This window comes from Mesoplodon densirostris, chromosome 14, assembly GCF_025265405.1.
Source record: "Mesoplodon densirostris isolate mMesDen1 chromosome 14, mMesDen1 primary haplotype, whole genome shotgun sequence".
Classification (NCBI taxonomy): Eukaryota; Metazoa; Chordata; class Mammalia; order Artiodactyla; family Ziphiidae; genus Mesoplodon; species Mesoplodon densirostris.
Window position 1 is genome coordinate 49,715,224 of NC_082674.1, and position 22,261 is coordinate 49,737,484.

The 22,261-nt window shown below is 41.4% G+C and overlaps 1 protein-coding gene and 1 pseudogene across 1 annotated transcript; both read left to right on the forward strand.

Annotated features, from left to right (window-relative positions):
* Positions 1-8,959: 8,959 nt before the first annotated feature.
* On the forward strand, positions 8,960-9,184 carry LOC132502010 (SNRPN upstream reading frame protein-like). Its single transcript, XM_060117791.1, has one exon. It carries the CDS (start codon positions 8,960-8,962, stop codon positions 9,182-9,184), a length of 225 nt encoding a protein of 74 aa, XP_059973774.1.
* A 203-nt stretch (positions 9,185-9,387) lies between these two features.
* LOC132501751 (small nuclear ribonucleoprotein-associated protein N-like) lies at positions 9,388-10,092 on the forward strand (annotated as a pseudogene).
* The last annotated feature ends 12,169 nt before the right edge of the window (positions 10,093-22,261 follow it).

The following is a 22,261-nucleotide window of genomic DNA, read 5'->3' on the forward strand; positions in this document are numbered from 1 at the left end:
TGTTTTGGGTTTTTTGTTTGTTTGTTTGTTTGTTTGCTTACCTGTGGAAAGAGAAGAGTACCATGTTCTGCAAGGCTGATCCCAAAGGCACAACCAAACTCCTCCCAAGTTAGAGAGTTTTCAGCAGAGTGAAGAAGTAAGTAGAGGCTGCATTATTTGCTATCATGTAAATATCTTTTGTAACTAAAGGCAAAGTAGGGTATATATCATCTATGAGCTCTGAAAGTCAATACATTTGAACTTACATGTATTGAGAACCCGCTTTGTGCTGGAGCGACAGATATAAAGACAACTGGGACATGTCTCCTAGTAACTCTTCTTTTCTCAACCAAATAAACTATTCCAGTCATCACAGCTGTCTCTCTGTCAGCCGTCCACAACACCACTCAAGGAGATCTTTAAAATTTTCTTCTGAAGAACTCAAATGGCTTCTTTTTCCTATAGGTATTGCATTCTTTGCCCACTGTGAATTTAACCTTAAGTTTTCCATAAATGGTATACCCAAATAGCGCTCTAGTAGATAGCTCATGTTGAATTGGTAATTTCTTACTATATGTTTTTAATTTATTCAGTTAAAAATATGTATTGTGCAATGTGTATGTGCCTAGAATGTTTCTGTCCACTGAAATACATATGTGAACAAGATAGAAAAAGTTTCTGTTTTCATAGAGCTTACATTTCCATGAGGGCAGATAATAAACAAACATGTGATCAGCATTTATCCTACAGTAATGCTTTGAAACAAACAACTCTAAAATCTCTAAATTGAAGTACCAAACATTATTTTTTTATTAGCAGTTCTGTGAGTCAGCTGGAAGGTGACTGACCTTAGCATGGTTCAGCTTATCTTGACTCAAAACTGTCAGCTGGTATCAGATCTTTCCCCCTTGCCTATTTGGTTTCTCCCTGGACCAGCAGCTACCTGGGGCATGTTCTTCTCGTGGGGAATGGCAGGAGTGCAAGAGAACAAGCCAGAGCTTGCCAGCAAGTCTAAAACTCTGCTTCAGTCACATTTACTAATATTTCATTAACCAAGACAATTCACATACCAAGCCCAACATGAATGGACCAGAGAAGTATTTTTCATTCATAGATGAGAAGAACTGCAAATTTTATGGGAAAAAGTATAAATATATAATTTTATAATAGGAAGCAAATAAAGAATTGAAAATAATTCAATCTATTTACCCTCATGGTCACAATTGTTCAGGATCCTTCTGCATATGGGACATACTTATTGCCATCCCAAGAAACCCACAAAATCTCACTCAGTTATGGCATCAGGTTCAAATGATTCGTGTCAGGTATAGATGGAACTGCTCTTGATCTGGACATCTATGAGCTGAATTGCACGTTAGCCACCCCCCATACATTTAACATACAATGTTGGAATAGGGACAGGATAAACCAATTAAAACAGTTGTATCCAACAAGGAAAAAACTAAAGAAAAAGAGAAGTCTCTGGTCTATAGCAAGTTTGAAATTCTGCCAGGTTCCCCTACAAAGAGGCTGTTATATACTTTGGTTAGGCCCTGGTTCTGCACCTGGGAGTTTATCACCGAGATACTGTTATACATGGGTCTTCACTCTGCTCTCAGAACGCCTTCCTTTCTCAACTTTGGCTTTTCTGATAAGTACTAGGGAATATGCCCTTCTTGGGCAGCTGGGCTGATTTCTCAGCCTGCTTCCCACCTGTAAGATTTTGGGAGCCAGAGATCTTTATATATATCAAACATAGTCTTTTTAAATCCAGGCTGATGGAAATTTTTCCAGTACAGCTTTCTCAAAAACTTTATGGATTTACTATGTATGATTCCAGTCGACTACATGTGCCAAATGCCTTACCCACAGTTGTTTTGGAGATATGCTTCTTTCTAGATATAAGTGCAGGTACTTTGCACATGTTAGTCATCTGTGAGTCATAAATTATTTCCTTAATCTTTTCAGGGGTCCTAAAAAAGGGTGTGACAAACCACTTTCTTGACTTTGTCTTTACTTTATGGCAATGTTCTGATGGCCACACCTTTACATAGAGAGAAATGATTTAATGATTCAAACTTAAAATTTCCAGAATCTCGAGGTTTTCTCAATTCCCCTCAATCCTGCTTGCAAACCGTTTTTTTCCCAAGCTCACCTCTTTCTTGTAGTAACTTATCAAATGCAGATAATAGCAGCCAACCCATGTTCTGAACATTCTGCCTCAAAAACTTCCCAGCCCAATGCTACAGGTACACTTAGTACTTTTTTTTTTTTTTTTTTTGCCTTCTAGGTTATTGTAGTCAGTAGTTTTATCAAATATTTTGTTACTACAGCATATGGATGGTTGTTTTTCCAGCTTCTTATTACAGTTTTTTATAGTTTTCTCTCTACTTACCACAAAATCCCAAACCAAATGATACATATTTTAAAGTTTTTTGACAGCAGAAGCCCATTTCTGGTATAATTTTTATATCAACTAGCAATTGGCACGTTAATGATGAATGACAAGCCTTATGACATGACCCAAATCTCAGAGGCTCAAACAATAAGTGTTTACTTTCTTGCTAATGATTGAAGCAGCACTACTTCAGGTCATCGGGGGACTTGGTTCTAGGCCTCTGACTAGGTTCAGTTTTGTTCTCAGAGTCTCTTCATTCTTCTTCAGAAGTGGTTATTTATGACGTATTTTCCTTATAGGGAAAGGCAGGAGCACCAGGATGCAAGCAAGACACACAGCATATGTAAAGGCTCTGTTCTCAACACACCTGCCAACATTAGTTAACCAATTTAAGTCACATAGCTAAGCATACATAACATGCACAGTTACATGTCACCTAGCATGGTTATTGGAACAGGGAGGGAGTCAAGAATTGAGAACATTTCAACTAGCACGCATGCAAACAAACAAAAAAATATCAACTAGTACAAATGCTGTGAAGAAAATAAAGCAGAGCTTTACCTAGAGGATGCCTGAAAAGCTATTAAGAGTAGTTTCTTGGAGATGACATTTAAACCGAGGCTGAATGCTTTCCAGGCAGAAGCAGCAGACAGTGCAAAGACCCAGAAGCAGGGATAAGCTCAGAGCGATGGAGGAACTAAAAGTAAGTCCTTGGAAGGGTGGTAAGGAGATGAAATTGATGAAGTAGGCAGAGATTATTTAGACCTATGTTATTATCAGTGTTATATGCATTATCATATAACTGGACATTTTCAAAGGATTATTTACCAAAGGATTATTTACTCACAAAAGTTTTTTTGTGAGTTCTCTTGGCTGTCATGATAACCCATGAGTAGGGCAGCTGCAGTCAACCAGTCTGGAAAGTTTTATCCAGATTGAGCTGAATACTCAAATCTAAATAATTTACCTTTTCATTGGTTCTTACTGGAGTGTTGGCCTAAGTTGTTTCAAAGGCAACACCTGAAAATACTAAGAATTCTTGACCAGGGTGGTCCCAGCTGAAACACTGAAGAGGTAAAATGGTGGCCTCCGAAACTACTTAGCTTCTTAACAATTCCAGGTGTTTCTTTCCCCCTGGGCTTCTGAGAGATAACTGGAGATATAAAGGAGTTGGCGCCTTCTTTTCCCCCTTAGTCTCACTCTTGGGAGAAACTTCTTATTCTTTTGCTCCCCAGAGGGTTTTGTAGGTCGAAAATAGTGACAGCCGTCTTTGTTGATGATATCCTTTCCTGGGAAGTCTTTGTGCTGGTCCTTGGGATATGACGCAACCCTTGGTATAACCCCAAAGGTGCAGCCCATGCCTTTGGGAAGTTCATGATTCATTGGGGTGTGATATAAGTTCAAGTGGGGCACACTCATGACCACAAACAGTACGCTCACATATAAAGTCACTTATAAGTATCTTAAAATGTCACTCTGTCAGAAACACAGAGGTGCTGATCGCTGAACTGCCCTTGATCATGAGACCTTGAGGACTTTCTAGAAATGACCATTAATCTTGGTCCTATGTGAAAAATTTGATTTAAAAAAATGGCCTTTAATTAGCCAGATTTTCTTTTGCCCTTATCTTTGTATAGACTTAAGGAAAAGAAAGCTATTCTCCTTTCAAACACTTGGGGGAAAAAAGTAAATCAAACCCAGCCACACGGAGAAGCGGCTGCGCTCCCTGGGTCACAACAACACCTCTACAGGTGTGCCCTTGACTTCTGTTAAGAACGACCAGCGAAACAGGTGAAATCCCCAGTTGTAACTTTGCGCTGCAGCATCTTTTATCAAGAAAGGGACTGCGTCTAGATGAATCAGAGTATGCTGGCTGGTGGAGCTCAGACACAATCATGTGGTTTTTCAGGAGAAATAAATGCGACAGTGTTTATTTCACACACATTTGTTTGTCAGAGGACTTCAAAGCAGTGGGCAGAGATCCGTTATGCATGGCCACCTGTCCCAATGGCTGCACCTCGTCTTTGCAGGTGGGACCCGGGGGTCATTAGCACTGAGGCAGCTCATGCTCGGTTCAGCTCCTGTGCCACAAGGTAGGACAGGAATCCTGCCAGGAGGAGGACTTGGGTCCTGGCTCCTAACCACCCCTGTTGGACTTCAGCCAGCAGCACTGCCCAAAGAAGCCAGCAGACTGAAGGAATCTTCCCGCCCATGCGAGTGGCAGGTTAAAACCTATAGGACTGTTCAATCAAAGGCATTGCCTCGCTCTGTCCTGAGCTGCTGTTGTACGCTGGGACACATGCTGCTAGGAGACAAAGAGGACACGCGTTTATTTTCAAGCGCAGGACTTTGGAACCACTTGGGAAGAACATTCTTGATTGAGAACCAAAACACTCCATGATGCTTAACCAACCTGCAAAGTGAAAAATCAGCATCGGCCCATGCAGCCGGAAGGCAGGAGGAAGGACCTATACCCTGAAAAAAATTTTTTTTCAAAATATCCCTTAAATGATATTTGTGTGCATTTGCAAAATTACCCCTTTCTGAATCAAAGTCTCAAGCTGTTTGCATCTGAGAACATATGTTGTGCCGCTAGACAGCCTCTCAGCCCGCCACAGCCCCTGATATCCCCCGCCGCCTTGAATAATGGCCAGTTCCCGGAAAAAAGGTGCCGCCGCTCAGTCAATGCCCTGTAATAATATTTTAAAATAAATGATATGCATCATTAAATCACCAAGGATGACTAACTCAATTTTAGAAAACCCACAACTCCAGCAATCATAGTTACAGCTCTGATTTGAATATTTTCACTTTCACCTGAACAGCCAGTGGGAGCCAGTCAAGCAGATTCGCATCCGGGCTGTAGTCTCAGAGGAGCAGGAAGGAACCTGTGATTATGTAGTTACAGTAACGTCGGCTAGATGCCTCCCGTCCACCAGGGCTTTTTAGACTTTTCCTTCCTCCCTTCTTGCCTTCTGATTTACATATCACAGGCATCTTCTTTGTAAAGTTACCTTAAATAATTTATTAGGTTGATCTTTTTAAAATTCTATCCTGGCTAAATGTCATAAGGAGAGGGGGAAAAAAGTCTTCTAAACTTATTTAAAGGTTCTACTGGAGTAGGCCAGTTACCTGCTTCACTGCTGATGTTCTAAAAATACCTCCATGTCCGTACTATTATCCATTCTTCACGTCCAATTGCTCTGTTATGGTAATAGTCAGACGCACACCATGCAGTAATTACTTACAGCTGACTGAAGAAAAGAATATTCAACTCCCCCACTGTTCCACGGGAAGGTCTTTATGCTCTATTAACTCATTCCTGTTTATTAATACTCTACTGGTGATTCAGGCTGCTGCCTCTTAGGTTTGTAATAGGAGGACTATTAAACAGCAATTACTGACCATATGGGTTGGCGAATATTTGTTGTTTTCTTTTAGTGGGCTTTTCTACCCCCACCTCCTTCCAACTTGTTTTTTAAGAAGCCATATTACAACATAGTAAAAGTAACATCACATCTGCATGAGATTAACAAGCTTGGCAGTATTTCTCCCTTAGAAAATGTGAATTTATTCCCAGATTATCATGGCTAGCTTAGGAAAAAGAGATCATGGGAGACATAGGAAAATGTGGAAGATTGTTCACATGTGGGAAGACCCCCTACCCTGGATGAGAATTTGGCACTTGCGTTCCCTAAGTCACTCAGCTGGCTGTTTCTTACTGCCTTTGAGAAGGCACTGACCAACCCTCGGGCACCCTCTACTCCTGAAAAATAAGCATATTTACTGAGGAATCCAAACCTAATACCATTATCCCTTTTATGTTCCCCCAAGCGTTTGGAAGTGGTCACTTTAAAATTTAACCTTTAGTCAATTCATCTTCCAAAGAGCAGACACCTGAACGCTGGGAGATGACGAAGGCTCCTCCTGGGAGAGGGATGGCATGAGTAACGGGTTCAAGTGAGGCAGGCAGGTGGTAAACGATGGTTATGGTAATAATAACGTGAGCCTCTCTCTCAGGTAGTGAGGACTAAACATGTGGCAAGCATTAAACACATTTAAAGGGAGATGCGTCTTCGAGATATGTAGGAGACCAGGAGCTGATTTCCATTGGAAGATGCTGGGTTGTGATCCAGAGCAGATAAGTTATTTGACCAGCAACCTCCACCAAGGCGGAGGCTGGGTACCGGGCTCCCTGACGTAGTTGGCTCTGCCTCCAAAGCAGCTGGTCCTCTTAGTGCCCCCTGGGGCTTGTCTTCTAACTTCTCCCCTTTCCCATAAGGGGTGTTTCTCCTCTTATGTACAAAGACTTTTAGCCCTTCAACAAACGGTAACAAACCTCTGAAAACTTCAGCTTGCCCCAATCTCACCCTTTGCAAACTACCAAGCAAATTTAGCATTTACCTGTGGCAGGTGTTTGTAGCTAATCTAACACTCTTCCTTTGTCACCTGCTGGTGTTGTGTGTGGAAGTTTCTTCTCTCAGATACGCACTAAATCCTTCAATACAAGGATGGTATCTTTTAAACTTTTTTCTCCTTGCACCTAGTTTGGTAATGGATGCTCAGTTGGTGTTAAATAAAGATTGGAATAATTTAATGGAAATATGTAAAAGAAAAAGGACATCAGTCCCTAGGTTTTCTTACATAGGGAGATGTAGAAGCTACAGTTTCTGGGGTAAGTTTGGGAAAAAAACAGTAACAAAAATAAACAACAACAACAAAATGTCAAATCTCTGCCTCAACACGTAACAGTACTAAGTTAATGGATGGAATATAATTGAATTGAATTGAATTACACTTGTTAAGACCCCAGAGCTTTTTCACGATATCTCTAAGCAATAGAGAAAAGGAATTTATTTCATCTGTAACCTTTGGATGAATTAGAATCCTCAGTAACTTATGGCCTAGAGGGCCCTCAAGGGGAAGAGGGTTTCTTTCAGTTTCTGTGGTGGGCACTTTCACCAATACAGACTGACCCCAGGCAGGCTCAGACCTACCTGGTATGATCGGAAAGGCTCCGTGAGGCCTAGCCTGCCCCCAGATATCTCATAGATTGGAGAACATGTGGATTTGCAATGCAATTTTGTTTTTATTACTATTGTTTTTAAAGCAGGATTCTGTTTGTGGTGGGGGGTTGCTTTGTTTTGTTTTGTTTTGTTTTTTAATTTGGCCACGCTGCTCAGCTTGCAGGATCCTAGTCCCTTGACCAGGGATTGAAGCCGCGCCCTCGGCAGTGAAAGTGTGGAGTCCTAACTACTGGACCGCCAGGGAATTCCAACAGGATTGTTTTTTGATTAAGCATAAGCAGGATACTAATGTAGATTAAAATAGAACAGCTCCGATTGAAGTCAGGTTGGGGAGATGTGGATGCCTAACCTGATAATTCAGCTGATAAAACCATAGCGGTCCCTCTGGGAGACCCCAGTGTTCCTGGGAACACTGTATGAAAAGCATTTTTCTATTCCAGCCCCCTTTTTTTTTTTTTTTAAATTGGGTGCTGTCTCAATTATCCTTTATTTGTAGTTTACCTTGAATTACTCTGGTAACCTATTGAGGTTTTTTTTTTTTTTCTCCAATTCGCGCTGTCTCGGCGCACGTACGTGTCACCAGCTCTTTTTTTTTTTTTTTTTTTTTTATTTATGGCTGTGTTGGGTCTTTCTTTCTGTGCGAGGGCTTTCTCTAGTTGTGGCAAGTGGGGGCCACTCCTCATCGCGGTGCGCGGGCCTCTCACTATCGCGGCCTCTCTTGTTGCGGAGCACAGGCTCCAGACGTGCAGGCTCAGTAATTGTGGCTCACGGGGCCAGCCGCTCCACAGCATGTGAGATCTTCCCAGACCAGGGCTCGAACCCGTGTGTCCGGCATTGGCAGGCGGACGCTCAACCACTGCGCCACCAGGGAAGCCCCACCAGTCCCCTTTTGATACACATGTGTAGACTGAATCAAATCCACATGGTTAGCTAACAACAAACGGCTATGAAATCCAATCTTCTGGTTAATTAGCCAAGTTTGCTTTGTTGTTGTTGTTTTTCTGTATCACCTACCTGTGTTAGTGGATTAAGTCCTTGTCATCAGCAGGCCACTGATAATAGGTACATATGTGACATTGGAGGACTAGGCCATTGGGCCTCCTTTTAACATAGCTGAGACAAGTTTAAAGTCAGATGAGGGACTTGACTAAGGAGGGATGGCTACTTGAGGATCTTCAAAGACAAAGCAAATGTGAGGGTGGAAGTGGTTGATTTCAACTTGGCCATTCCTGCACCTTCAGGGTTGAAGTCTTGGCACTGGCTTCAACTCAGCTTGGTTGTCCCATGTGCACCTAGTCCTGGATCACAAGTTTACATCAATTTCAATCCTGCCTGTGTTGAGAGGAGCTGCCACAGGGATTTGCTTAGGGTGCTGGGAATTATGCTTCTCCTACACACAGCATGATATAGGTTATGCTATAGTCTTTTATAGCATTTAAAAAATTGGCGGGGAGAGCCAGCCTATTAGTTGGTGCCACCTTAGCAAAGGCAGCGTAGAGTGGGGCGGCCACCGGAGATGCCTAGCATTGTGTTCTGAAGAGCGGCCAGAGGCGTGATGGAGCGGGCCAGGGACCATTTACACCTGAGATGGACCACAGAACAGCACGTACCAGAGGTAGAAGTCCAAGTCAAACGGAGAAGAACAGCCTCACTGAACAACCAGGAGTGTCACCTGTACCCAAGGCGATCTCAGCAGCAGCAGCAGCAGCAAGTACCTGTGGTGGATTTCCAGGTGGAACTGAGACAGGCATTCTTAGCTGAGACACCAAGAGGTGGTTAAAGCAGTATTCGAACACCCAGGTAGCAGATTCCAAGAGAGAAAAACAAAGAAAAAAAACAGGCTCTATCTACTATTCGAAGCTTCCGCCCCAGCTTGCATTGTTTGTAGGAGAACCTGCGTCATACCTTGATCTGTAGCCTTCCCTTAGGTCTCAAGGATCCTGAAACTTTCCTGTGGACATTGGATTTGGTGGAAAAGCAATCATGACTGTGGGAAAGAGCAGCAAGATACTGCAGCACATTTATTATAGGATGAGATGTATCTTGCAAGATGACCAGATCTTTATTGGCGCCTTTAAGGCTTTTGACAAGCATATGAACTTGATCCTCTGCGATTGTGATGAGTTCCGGAAGATCAAGCCAAAGAATGCTAAGTAGCCAGAGCATGAAGAAAAGTGGGTTTTGGGTCTGGTGTTGCTGCATGGGGAGAACTTGGTTTCCATGACTGTGGAGGGACCAACCCCCAGAGATGCTGGCATTGCTTGGGTACCACTTGCTGGAGCTGCAGGAGGCCCTGGGGTTGGGAGGGCAGCTGGAAGAGGTGTTCCACCTGGTGTTCCAATGCCTCAGGCTCCTGCTGGATTAGCAGGCCTTGCCCGTCCCAACAGGTAATGACCCCACAGGGAAGAGGCACTGTCACAGCTGCTGCAGTTCCTGCTACTGCCAGCACTGCTGGAGCCCCAGCTCAGTATCCACCAGGACGGGGGACTGCACCTCCACCTGCTGCTCGAGTAACCCCACCTCCAGGAATTATGGCTCCTCCACCTGCTCTGAGGCCACCCATGGGCCCACCAGTTGGCTTCCTCCTACTCGAGGGACACCAATAGGCATGCCCTTCCAGGAATGAGACCCCCTCCACCAGGAATAAGAGGTCCATCTCCCCCAGGAATGCATCCACTAAGACCCTAGGATACTATTGGTCCTTCTGAGTCACTTTTTTTCCTGCAATGTGTCTTGTGAAATGTGTGGACTGTTTGTGAGCTTTTTGTCCCCTCTGCTGCATTAATATTAGCTAATAAATACATAGATCAATTAAACCGTGAGGTACTGCTCTACAAAAAAAAAATTGGGGGGTCGTGTATATTGCAGAATGTCCTTTCATTCTTTCACTGATAGAGGCAGCAGGATATAGAAGAGAATACGGTATGGGGACTCAAGGGATCTGTATTCTAGAACAAATCTTTTCACCAATTAGCTGTGTGTTTGGGGGACATATTATTTAGCCTCTCTGCACCCCCGTGTCCTCATCTGTAAAATAATGCCCTCTGGCTCGGATTTGTTTCTGAAATGCTTTTGGCTTTACTGGGCCATCAGAAAAATCTAATGTTCCCTATCTGGTAACTTTGAGTTAAATTATATTAAAACAAAACAAATAATTATAAGCAGTCACTTTATGAATAAAATGCTTCTATATGCCAAGAATTTTAAATTAGGCTCCATGACAAAAACATTTATTTCTGATATCAGTGAAAACTTGAGATAAGTCAGTAAGGATGGTGTTAAGCCTTGTAAATATTATCCAACTGTGACTTGGAACTGTGGAACTGTCCCCATGGGTGAGAACATCTGGGCACTCTGCTGGCTTCATTTCAGGCGTTCACTTATCCAATACATGCTTGCTTTGTTTCTTCCATATCTCATTATTCAATTAAAAAGCATATATTCAGTTGATACCATGGATTCATTCAATAAATGTCATCTGATGCATCTTGAAGGAAGAACCTGCTACATATATAACACTGTTTTCATTGTTACTAATAATAGTATCAATATAAAAGATAAGTTCCCAACTTTGAAGATCTGATAATCTCACTCAGGAGGGAAAATGTATATGGTAAAGAGATAGGTGACTTCATATGACAGTACATGAATAGGGTCCAGGAGAAGGATACAGGATATAAGGATATAAGCTTTGGAGTGAAGGGGGGTGATGATGTGGGCTAGAGTGGACAGGAAGTGTTCAGGAACGTCTTCTGCCGTTCCTTAACACATAAAATTAGCACAGGTGAAGAGGAGGAGAGAGGCCACTTTAGGTAGGAGAAAGGACTGTGCAAAAGCAGCGAATTGGATAAGACTAAGAGATCTATGAATTTGCTAAAGATCCAGGTCCATATGGAAAGAAAGGCTTCTATGAGAGACTAGTGGGGGCAGGGATGGCATAGAATCTTCCATTCTGGGAAGGTATTGAAACTTGGGCAAAGAATTTTGGCCATTATCTCACAGGCACAGAGGTCCTTCTTTCCTTTTTCTTTATAAGCTGTTTTGCTCAGTGGAAATATTATTAGTAAAATCACAGAGGAGTCCTAAGAGAAAAGGAAAAAAAAAAAAAGACTGTAGAAAAGCCACTTGGGGAGCAGGTGAGAACAAGAGGTTATAAAACACTGGAAAACATGACTGAGGCAGCAGGGCTTGGAAGGCCCATGATGGAGGCAGAGACCAGACTGTGTGACCATTTCAGGGTTCAGTTTCTCTTGCTCTGGGTACCGTGGGCCGGAAGGCAGTGCAGGGTACCAAGTAGATGTCTGGAGGAGAATGCTGGAGAAAGAGCGCAGAGCAAAAGGAAGAGACCAGGAGAAGATAGATGGAGACAGAGAATCAGACAAGAGTGAAGAATGAGGGGAACAAAGAGTGCATGGTCAATGAGGTGGAAGACAAAAGGAAATTAATCAAAATGATTATGTGGCAGGTTTGGAGTTCAACTCACAAATTCAGGTGCATAAGAATATGTAACTATTTTACGTAAATTATTCTCCTTTTACTTCAGGCCCCCGATCTGCAGGAGGCAGAAATGTAATCTGTCATTTCAGCTTCCTTCCATCAAATCCCCGAATGTGTCCCTCATTTCTGGGGCCTTCAGTAGTACCAAGGTGATGGAGGTGGCTGCAGCGGGCACGGCATCTGCCCTTGGTTGGGCATCTGTCCACTGAGCATGTGTCAATCCTGCCACAATCACCAGTCCATGCAGTTCACCGCTGAGGCACGCCTCATTCTTACCTAGCAGGTATTCAGGGTCTCCCAGGGCCTCTTCTGGGCCCCTCTCTTTCACTGGAGAATCATGGTGTTTATGCAATGCTGGCGGTGAGGAAATTCAATAGATTTGCTATCTCCCTGGACAGGTCTTCTTTGCTCTGGGAAAATAAAGTTATCTCAGGATTTCGTCCCCCTGCCCTTCCGGTACCCCCAGAGACCCAACCCCAGAGTAGGACCAACTTGTTTCTAGGTTTTCTTCCCTTCTACTCCAACTTTCCTCCTTCTCCCAAATGCAGGGAACTGTCTGCATTTTTGAGGGCAGATTGCACTCTTACCAAATGCTCCACTCTTACCTTCCTATCTCTGATGAGGCTGAATCATTTTATACACAGGAAAGATGACACAGAGTGGTTATATGACTTACTTGAGGTCACACTGCTTGTCAGTGAGAAAATGGGTAAAAATGAAAATATGCTAGCTTGACTACCTTTTTTTCCTTCCCCCTTCCCTCTTCCCTTCCTCCCTTCCCCCTCCCTCCCTCCCTTCCTTCCTTCCTTCCATTCTCCCTCCCTCCCTTCTTTTTTCCCTCTCTTTTCTCCTCTCTCTCTTCTTTCCTCCCTCTCTTCAAAAGAATTTATTATGTGCCAGACTGTATACAAGTACCAGATATACCATACTGAACAAATTAAACAAATGAAATGTATTGCTTTCATGAATTGCTAGTCTAGTAGGGGAGATGGACATCAAACATTGCATACACAGACTCATAATTAAACTGTGGTCAGTACAATGGGTTCTATGAGAAAGTAGTAAGGAGAATCTAATTTAGACTAGACAATCAAGGAAGATCTTTCTGGGGAAGAGACATCTGAACTGAGAACTCAGACAGGGATGAGAGCATTCCAGGTATAGGGAATGGCTTATGCAAAGAGTTGGCATGTTCAAGGAGCTCAAAAACATGCCTGTGACTGAACTATTTGAAAGGGGGAAAATGAAACAAGATGTGGTTGGAGAATGAGAAGGACCAAAGTCTATAGGGCTTTATCAGCAAAGTTAAGAAATTTGGATTTTATTCTAAGCTTAATTGAAAACAAAACTTAAGCAGTGAATGACATAATCTGATTAACATTTGAAAAAATTTATTCTGGCTGCTCTGTGGAAAATGGATTGGAGTGAGGAAGGATGGAAAAGAAGAGACCATTTGTGAGTTGGGGGCCTTTTAACTATTCTTGGGAAAGGTGATGTGGGTTTGGAGCAGGGGTGCGAGAATGGGGAAGGGAAGAAATGGAAGAATCAAGTCGTACTTTGGAAGAGTTGACACATTACTGGATTTGAGATGTTAGGGGGGACATAGCTCCCCAATTTCAGACATGAATTATTATTCCCTCTACTCTAGAAACCCTATTGAATCCCATTAAGATGTAAGTTCGGTTGTTATAATAGAAAACCATGTGAAACAACCTTTTCTAGAATTGCAGATGTTAGTGCTTCAAGGATGTATGGCACTGAGATGGCTAGATATTTCTAAGGCATATAAATTAGATAAGTGGATAAATCAGGAATCTGGTATAAGAAGTGTGTTTACAACCCCCAAGCCTATTCTTAGATACTGATTAATAATAAGTTTTTACCAAATAATTCCCAAAATTGTTACTAATATCGATCACCAGACGCTTGTAAATTTTCAACCACATTTATGTCTCTCGCCTATATTTGATCCCAATAATAAATAAGGTGGATTTCTTCCCACACAATAGAAATAAATCGGGCCCCAGTAACTTGGTAGGTCATAGGTCAAATGACAATTCAGAGGTGGAGGAATGACTGGACCCTTCATCTTTGTAACAATCACTGAGATCTAGGGAGAGAGAAGAGCTGCCTAACAGTCCTTTAAACATGTTGATTCATTCCAGGTTGTTTTCACTGAAAACTTAGAAAAGCAATCTGTAAACTGGTCCTTGGGCCTTGGTGAGAATTTCTCAAAGGCAGTGAGGCCCACGTCGGGAGCATGTACAGTAAGGATGAGCATAGCCATCAGTCTTTCACAGTAAGACTGTTTCTCAGTCCAACATCTAGACTCTTATTTGGTCTTCCAGTTTGGGGCAGTTTGACACCCTAACAGAAGATAGTTTAGTCACCTTGGTAAATGACTTCATGTAGTTATTATTACAGTAAGTAGTTCTAGCAAAGAAAGAAAGCAAATCTGAACAAAAACAATGTTGGAACAGGTGTTCTAGCTGTTGGAGAAAAGTTATGAGTGACATCACTCAATCACCTTGTTTCTCTAATAATAATATATTACTTTTTAGAGGCATTGCTTTTTTCGAAGCATTGCTTTTTTTCTGTGTGCCACCTTTTATAAATTTCACATCTGATATTTTCCCCCTTTGAGTGTGCCACAGCAGAAGCAAGTTATATTTGCAGAAGGTGAGCCAGAGGAATGTTCATCCTGTTTGGAATCAAGCTCTTTCCTAAGTTTATTTAGAAACCAACATAACACTTAGCAAGACACTTCTGATATATTTTGCCTTTTATTTGAGTTTCTCAAATCCAAAATGTTGCATTTTAGAGCTTAGAGAAAATTTAAATGAAAACAAAAAAAAAACCCTATTTCTCATGTCCCTCAATTGAAAAATCTGAAAGGAAGAGTATCTGCATTAAATGATGTTATGAACATTTTAGTAGTAGACCAGACACAGACATCCATGTATCACTTTTTCTTCCCACGTGGAAAGAGCACTGATTCAGGGGAATGCTTTCCCCTTATACCAATGGAGAGGAAAAGGGATTCTATTTTCTAGGTATCTTATTTAGTAAAATTAAACAAAGCTGGATTTAAAGCCTTTAATGAAGACAATAGAATATGTTAAGTAACCAACTAATATTCTGCTGAAAACCTGACAACCCTCAGGAGGCCTCACAGAGTCTATGATTGGACTGTGAGTCTCTTCCAATGTGTTTTTGATTTGGATAACTCCAAATCTACCCCATCCCCTTGCCATTTCAAGCAGCACTATCACAGTTCAGGCAATCAACAGACACCTGGAGGAAGAGAATATTCAGTCTGCTGTCGGGAACGCAGGGGAGACAGAATGTTAATTTGCAGCAGTCACCTCAAAATTGGGACACGTGATGTTCCCCCTCGGACTCCCCCGCCTCTGAGAAGACTCTCCTCAGAGACTTCCTTTCATTCCCTCGAGACTGGATCCAGTTGGCTTGGACGTGCCATAAGAAAATGCTATAGATGCAGCAAGAGAAATAACTTTCTTTTCCTACGATGATTATCGCGAAGAACTCATGTCAAGAATAAGTAAACTTACCTTCAGAGTTTAATAAGCACCGATTGGTAGAAGGGGAAGGAAAGTGGAACTCAGAAATTCTGTATTTCACACGTGCTTATCTTCTGTAGCCTGGGTTGGGTGTGTGGGCTAGCTCAGTTAGAAAGGAAGCAGGCCAAAAGGAGAGGTAGATAATAAAAAGGAACTTTTATCAGGGAGCTTCCTATATTGTTGATAGTTAACGTCATTATGAGTGTCTAGTGTTTCCATTAGAAATGTCCAATATGGGGGCTTCCCTGGTGGCGCAGTGGTTGAGAGTCTGCCTGCCGATGCAGTGGACGCGGGTTTGTGCCCCGGTCCGGGAAGATCCCACATGCCGTGGAACGGTTAGGCCCGTGAGCCATGGCCGCTGAGCCTGCGCGTCCGGAGCCTGTGCTCCACAACGGGAGAGGCCACAACAGTGAGAGGCCCGCGTACCACAAAAAAAAAAAAAAAAAAAAAAAGAAATGTCCAATATGCAAATAAACAAATGGTCATGGACACAGTCCCTTCAGAATTAGCCACTTTAAGGGACGATTGAAATGTAGTGGGGATTTCAGGGGTAGGGAGAATACATACACTTAAACGGATAATTTATCATTACCTGAGGCCCCTATTGGCATTGATAATGTTCCACAAGGGCTTAGAATTTAGAGATAGGTTGAATAAAAATGAACAAGGAAAACACAGCAGTGAGTGTCTGTAAATGCCGTCCAAGGCCAGTGTGATCACTGCTGCTTCTACTACAAATAGCAAACATTTACTGTGTCTTTCTCATGTGCCGATCAATGGTCTAAGTCCCCTCTATGTATAAGTTATTTAAATCCTCATAACAATGGGAATTATTATTCCCATTTTATAAGAAGTGAAACTAAAGCACAGAAAAGTTGAGTAACTTGCTCATAGGAACATGGTACTAATAGCACATCCAAAGCACATTATTCTGACTCTTCACCATGATGACTACACTGTGTCTGTAATGGGAGAACAAATGGAACTTGCATGAAAAACATACATAGCAAGTAGGCTGTACATGGTTAATTAGCTTACCAGTAGGCATCATTTTAAGGGTTGCCTAATTAATGATTTAAGAATAATTCTTTTATAGAAATAGTTTGTGTATAAATAGTTCAACAAATAGTGATATAATGCCATGCTCATTGTAATAAACAATATGTTTTAGATCTGCAGGACCTTATTGCCAAATGGTATGTACTTTTTATTCCTTCCTTTGAAGAAAATTAATTGAACTCATGAACTGTTGGGCATATCAGGTACTTTAGTCAGTGTACATTAATTTGAATAAAATTACATTGAAGTATTGGGATCCTAGGTTTAAAACAGTGACTTGGATTTTTCAAGGGTACCAGAGGCGACTCCTGTAATCTCTTTTATTCCTGAATCTCTGTGTCTCATTCTGACAAATTGTGGATAGGAACTGTACAAAAGTGAATCTCTGTGTCTCATTCTGACAAAGTTTGGATAGGAACTGTACAAAAGTCATCCTCAAAAAATACAGATGTTCTATTTTGCTGGAGACATTACTTTATAACTGTGTCTAAATGCCTTTGTCATCTAGAAAACACAATAAAAATAAGAGCCCGAGGATTTGAGAGAAGGTTTGGAACATGGCGATGGAGGAATAACATTCCTAGGAGAAGTGAAAATACCTTCTCCTCCCTGGTCCACCTGAGCATGCAGCATCCAGTGAAAGTGATGAGAGGATGGTGTTTGTGAAGTGTACACATGCAGTGACATCCTCACCTTTCTAACACCTACAGATGCCATCGTAGACATTTTTCAAGCCCTCTTTTTGCCAGACACACAGCTTGGAATACTTTGGTAGGCCTTTTACCTAATTTTTAACCCTCAGAGATGCTAAGGCAGAGGGAAGCATGTGGTATAAGTGGAATGAATGAAGGCAAATGAGTGCAAAGAGAAGCATTTACCGAACCTCAGGAAGATAGACAGATAGGTCTTTCCTAAATTGTTGTATAAGTAAAGAGCTATTGGATCGATCTTTATGTGATTGTTCCTCCCTAGTTTCAATAAAATATTCCAATTTGGGGGAAATTCCTTCCCTTGTCAATAAAATATAAAAAGAAGAAACTTTAAAATATTTGCAGCCCTTCCTCTAGAATTTCATGCGAATTTTGCCTCTCTCTCTCCTCTTGATATTCTTTTCATGCAAAGCATTCTTGTGTATTTCTTCCATTGTATTTTTTGTGAAGAAAATATAGTGATTATCCAAGATAAGCAGACAAGATCAAGGCAGAGTTTACCTTTCTTCGTGATGCGGTACCAGACTTGTTTAGATTCAGTGCTCTTGAAGGCAATAGGTGTGTCTTTTTTATCTTTATTGGTATCTGTATACATATTACGCACACAGTAAATTATCTGACTGTATCAATTAATGAACAAACAAGAACGGATGACAATAGTAGATGTTTCTGTAAGGTTCTCAAAAAAGATTGAGAGAACATTTTGGAATTCAAGTTAAAAAAATTCACTCAAATGAGATTTTGGGGGATTTCATGTGATTAACTCTTTACATTATCTTGTAGTAATTATACAGAAATCTCTATTTATGTAAACACAGTGAATGCATCATAACACTAGAGTAAGTATACAAATACTGCATGTCAAATTAGGTTATAATCACTTTCAAGGGACGTGATTTCCTAGTTAAACAGATTCGTTTACATCTTGTGAAATAAAAAATAAGTGAAAATAACTATATAAAATCAGGCTTACAGCTGGACAGATCTTCTTGGCAATGGTCCAGGCACTGAATGGGGAAAGCCCCTCCAGCTGAGGAATGCTCAGGACGCCCAGGATGACTTTGCAGGCTCGGCCTGGAGATGGGTCTTTGGCTGCTGTCCTGACTGCATCCTGTCCCTAGTTACCTATGGGGAAGATGGGCTACCTTAACATTTAAGATGAGACTCTTGCTGTGAGGGGGTTGGGATGGAATGGAAACTTGCTCAGTAGAGGAGAAAACAAAGGCAATTCAACATTACACCCTTAGGTAAAAAGCATATTAGAATAAGTCAGGGATCCTCTCACTAAAAGAACAAATAGGTGAAGCTGGCATTGGAATCACAGGAGTTTAGAGTCAGGGTTTGAGTATCACGGATCATCTGGTCCAACCCTTGTAATATAGATGGGGAAAGTGGCCAAACAAGGCAAGGAGCAGTATGAAGATTGAGACCCAGAACTTTTCCTCCCAAATCTGGTGCTTACTTATGATATAACTGAAGCTCATCCTTTTAAGGGAGATCATTTTTAAAAAGCTGCTCATTTCGATGCATATCTTTAAAAAATACATTTTGCATTGCCCTGACTTAGCTAACACTTCCTGCAATGTTCCCTTATGTTGACGGCAGAGGGGCATATTTGTGAAGCTCAGTTATTACATGGTGTCGTAATATGGTGCCATTCTCTATGGCTAATTGTGAAGAGAATTTTGCCTTTTGCTAAGCTTTGGTAAGCCGGGTGTTTTTGCTTATCTTGCCTCTGTGTCCCATCATATTCATCTACTACTTATTTTTGTTGTTTATAAGAATTCACTAAAACTATTTTTTTTTAACCCATGGATTCTTACTTGGAGGTAGCTCCATATTTCTCCTATTGAGTAAAAAATCTGTGGTTTTTTTTTTTTTTTTAGCTTAATTGATACTCTTTTTTGTTCAAAATACATTTGTTGAACACTTACTCTATGCTATGCTGTGCATACGTTGGTTTCTTCCCACATTTCATTGGTTGAATTGTCCTGAGCAGGGCTTGGCAAACTGTGGCCTGGGAGCCAAATCTGGCCTACTGCCTGTTTTTGTGAATAAAATTTTGTTGGAGCACAGTCACGCTCATTTGTTTGCATATTGTCAATGGTTGTTTTGTACCACAACAGCAGAGCTGAGTAATTGTGATAGAGATGATATGGCCCATAAAGACTAAAATATTTGCCATTTGGCCCTTAACACAAAGTGTTGCCAACCCATGATCTCGAGTGTGAACCCTCGATTATCTTGCTGGCTGGATAAGAGAGCCAAATAAAACAGACACTACACTGTAGCTATCCTGAGCACTACTTACTCACAAGTGTTTGTAGCCAGGAGTCATAACCATGGCACCAAACAATATGGAGAGAACCAACAACATCCTAGTCTTCTGAGGAACACAAGGCTTCTCCAGATTTGTTTAGATTATTTTCAAACCCTGTTCCTAGAACCATCCCCAATCTGTACTAATACTATAAACTTGTAGCTTTTCCATTACAAATTTATTGTTATTTCTTTTACCTCTTTTTTTTTTTCCTTAGGAAAAGGTAATTAGGCTATAAACAGAGGTCTGACAACTAATTTCAGTCAAGGCAAGATTCATACAAAGCAGGCAGATAATTTTCATCCTGTGAAATTAAAATAGATAACATTTTAATGACATTCTGAAAAATCCATGTCTAATGTTTTTCCTTTGTTTTCCCTCACCTTCCCTTGTTCTCGTGTGATCCCTATTCTGTGTGGGTAGTGACACGTGCTAATTCAGGCAAACTACCAGCTCACTGCCTTGCTGCCCTCCACGGCTCTTCCTCCCATCCCCACGATTGACCTTTGGGTCAGCTGCTTCTTGCCTTTCCTTGTAGGGGTTTCCCTACACTGAAAAGACAGGACCATCTGAGGGAAAGGTAGTCACTGCCCACCCCTTGAATTTTCAAATTTTCATTGACATTACTAAGAGCCAGTGTGCTTAATCTATATTGGAGCTTCAAGAATTAAAGGTTAGTGGCATCCTGGGCGTGGGTGTGCCCTGTGCACATATTTCTGGGGGGAGTTTCCAACGTTGCTGTGTTCTGTCACTCCAAGAACATATTGAATATGCATCTCAGTGTCAGCAGCACCTTGAGATGCTATCTCCAAAATTATCACCTGCCTTCTGAAAACCATAACCCTAGACATATTGATTGGTTAAAAGGCAGGATCTGAAGGAATAAGTCAGTGTCTCTGTGGATTATCGTAATCAAATAAGGAGAGTATTAACCTAGATACTCACTGATCTGCCAGTATTTGGTTTGAAATGTAGGCATCTCAACTAAAGTTACATGGTTCATTCTTTCGAATATTTCTCCCAGACGTTTAAATACATTACCACTAAGCCAGAACCAAAGAAAGCATAAAAAGCATTTTAAGGAATAAATTCAGCAAGTTTCCATTTGTACCAGATAGTAAAATTGTTGACATGCATTATGAGGCATGTGTATTTTTCAGCCTGTCAGGTTTCAGTCACATACTCAAGATGGAATATTTCAGCTGTCAGGGGTTGTGTAGAAAGGTCTCAGACCATTTAGGTAGTAGCACTTCCTAACAAATAGTTTCCACGTCACCTGGGCTTGCTATTTAGGCAAGTCAGAAGAAAAGCTTATTTCATTAATTATGCTATAAATGTAACTTCAGTGAAGGGTAGCTGGCTAAATACAAGATGAAAGGGCTGGTAGGGATTCTCTCCATCGAAGTGTTGAGTTTCACGCAATTTTATTCAGAGACACTTCCATTACTAAGGAGGCTATGAGTTGATCGACTGTGTCTAGAATCAACTACAGTGGTGAAAATACAAATTGCAAACCAGCATGAAGTCACAAAGGGAAAGGAGGAAAGAGGAGAAGTAAAAGTCGGGGACTCGTACGTGCTCTTCATTTTCCTCTAGGAAAAATAAGTATTGGACCAGCTGCCCAGAGTCCAACAGTAATGGGAGCAAGCCTAATTATTGTTAGGCAGAGGGCCTAATGAGAAGGGCTACCCACACAGCCTTCCTTTGTGTTTCCAGTTGCTTCTGTTTGCAGAGGAGTCTGGATTTTTGTTGGAGGCAAATGATTATGTTCCCTCTGCTTGATGTGCTAGAATGAAATATGGTTGTTAAGGAAAGAGAGGACCTGGACTGGATAGTCTCTTGGCCACAAATTTTTTGTGTGGGCCATTGAGGAAGGCTACAATGTAATATTGTTGGTAACTGGGTGAGGAGGCTTGGAGCTAGCTTAGCCACCATCTTTGAAACCTTTTGTGGGCACTCCTCTCTCCTTCCTCTCAGGGAATCTTAATTAGAACATTCTCAGTGCTCTCTTTGTCCTTTTCAATGGAGAAGTCTAGCACAGATCCAAATTAAGCTTTCATCCTCACGAGAGAGTGATAGTACTTTTTCCCCTTTTCCTGATTTCTTGACTAATTTTTCTCAAGATTCAGCATTCAGAAAAATATTTAAAGTTCCCACACATGGCCAGTATGGAATATCCTGCTGAAAACACTAACCACTATTTATCAAAGAATCATACTATGTATTCTGTTATGTACATCTTTGTGTTTCCTATGGTGACATCAGGACATATTTGTTGAGTAAACCAATAATTGTTAAATAAACCATGAAGATATTTAGCTTTTATTTGCATATCCCTTTCAGTCTGTCAAGTGATTCCACAGCCGTTAGCTCTTTTGCTATTAGAAGATAGGCCCACAACGGAGCACACTTTATTATTCACATTTTAGACGTGAAGATACAGACTTCATGGCAAAGATTTGGCACAGGGTAGGTGGCTAGTAATTGCCAGATTCTTGACGAAAACTCATGACTCTAGATTTGGAAGCATACTGCTAAGTTTTCTGTCTGCCTATAAAATCTTTGAAATCTTTATCCAATGTGGAAAACTTGTTTTCCTTTGGCTTTTTACCTCTAGATACCCTACATCAGAAGAAAGCCAGTTGAAATCCCTGAAACATGTCCAAATTGCTGAAAGTAGTGGTGTGCTA

Coding starts and splice junctions, on each gene's coding strand:
- LOC132502010 (XM_060117791.1), top strand. CDS start 8,960: ATGGAGCGGGCCAGGGACCATTTACACCTGAGATGGACCACAGAACAG.